Source organism: Oratosquilla oratoria, unplaced genomic scaffold (assembly GCF_046742065.1).
Source record: "Oratosquilla oratoria isolate Oo_2021 unplaced genomic scaffold, ASM4674206v1 SCAFFOLD60, whole genome shotgun sequence".
Taxonomy (NCBI): Eukaryota; Metazoa; Arthropoda; class Malacostraca; order Stomatopoda; family Squillidae; genus Oratosquilla; species Oratosquilla oratoria.
In genome coordinates, this window is record NW_027467724.1 from 818450 (window position 1) to 819974 (window position 1525).

Consider the following 1525-nt stretch of genomic DNA (forward strand, 5'->3'; position numbering starts at 1 on the left):
TGATGAAGTCGATGGTGTAGAGCATCGCCTCGAGGGCCTGTACGCCCCCCTGAGGCATGATGGGCCCGCAGACCAGATCGTCTTGACGCTCGTGGACCATATGCAGCCCTCCGAGGATGATGTCCCCCTTGACGCTCGAAATCTTCTTGGAGGGCCAAGTGAAACCCAAGCGGTGGTTTTTCGTCTTGGGCTTACTGGTCCAGGACCTCTGACTTCGGGAGTTCGAGGGCGGGGAAGACGACGGGAAGGAAGACAGGATGAGGTCGTCGATGGAGTTGGGAGGATGCCCCGTGGCCGAGGTCTCTGTTGTATAACTCTCGGAGTACGACGAGTACCAGGGGTCGCTGTGGTCGTGTGTGTTCTTGTGTGTTTCTACGGTTCTGTTCCCGCGCCGTCTTGGGGCATGAGTCCTTCGGGACGACGGGACCCCTCGAGTGTAGCTGTGCCACTCTGCCTCGTCTGATTGAGTACCCGTCCGGTCCTGTCTGGACCAACGGTTCTTTCTGTGACTAAGCCAGTGCCGACTCTCGGTCCATGCAACGTCTCCCGAAAGTCCTCGTGGTTGATTCAAGGACAACGAAGGATGAGCTAAGAGGGAGGATAGGAAGTAAGGGAGGAAGGTGGCAGGGGGGAGGAGGAGGAGGGAGAGAAGGAAGCTGGCGAAGGAGTTCGTCGTCACGCCAGGCGGTGGGTACATCCTTCCGACATAGAGGTCTCAGCGAAGTTCGTCGAGTTTGGACTTTCGTCTCGCTGTTCTACGGAACACTACATTGTTCTGTTTTCTGTACACATTTGGATATTGCTAGGTTAGATAATCCTCTCATTGTTCTCGAGAACACTACATCGTTCTATTTTCCAAACACATTTAGATATTGCCAAGGTATATAGTTCTCTCATTGTTCTTACGAGCACTTCATTGGTCCATTTTTCATACGCATTTCAATATTGGCACGTGTTTTTGCTGTTCTTCAGAGCATTACATTCTTTTATTTTCCGTATCCATTTAGGCTATTGAGCGCTCATCAAGTTCCATCTCACTGTTCTACAGAATCTCACTGTTCTACAGAATACATGAATGTTCTACTTTCCGTATAATGTGTACTTTTTCGAATTATATTTCGAAAACCATATATTCTTGTTTATTGACGGTCAAGGAAACGTTATATTTTTTCTGTACCAATCTTATAGATTCAGTTTCAGTCTGTTATGGTTGAGTAAATCAATATATACCTTTTTCCGATAGCACCTAGAAAAGGATTCATCTTTATCTATTCGTGAGCAATGTTATTTTTTTTTCTTTTTATAAAATAAATTTTGTCTGAAATAAATCCTTATTCTGTCTAGCAAATGCGTTTGTAAACATTATTTATGTATCACTGGATTTGTTTTCACTACTTTACCTTCACTTTAGTACTTAATTTTCATGTGTTCTTGAGTTCTATTTTCTTCAGTCACACGCCTTCCTCACTGACAACCAAGCTATGCACTTTTTCATCGGGAAAGTACCTGTGAGGGTGAAAAAGAT

General features: G+C 45.5%; 1 protein-coding gene across 1 annotated transcript in view; it reads right to left on the reverse strand.

Moving 5' to 3' along the window:
• LOC143023785 (uncharacterized) overlaps positions 1–1194 on the reverse strand; it is a 16431-nt gene extending 15237 nt beyond the window's left edge. The window contains exon 1 of the mRNA XM_076182401.1: positions 1–1194. This exon is cut by the window's left edge and continues 105 nt beyond it. Within this exon, the coding sequence (XP_076038516.1) occupies positions 1–697 (697 nt within the window). The 5' untranslated portion in view covers positions 698–1194.
• Positions 1195–1525: the final 331 nt, after the last annotated feature.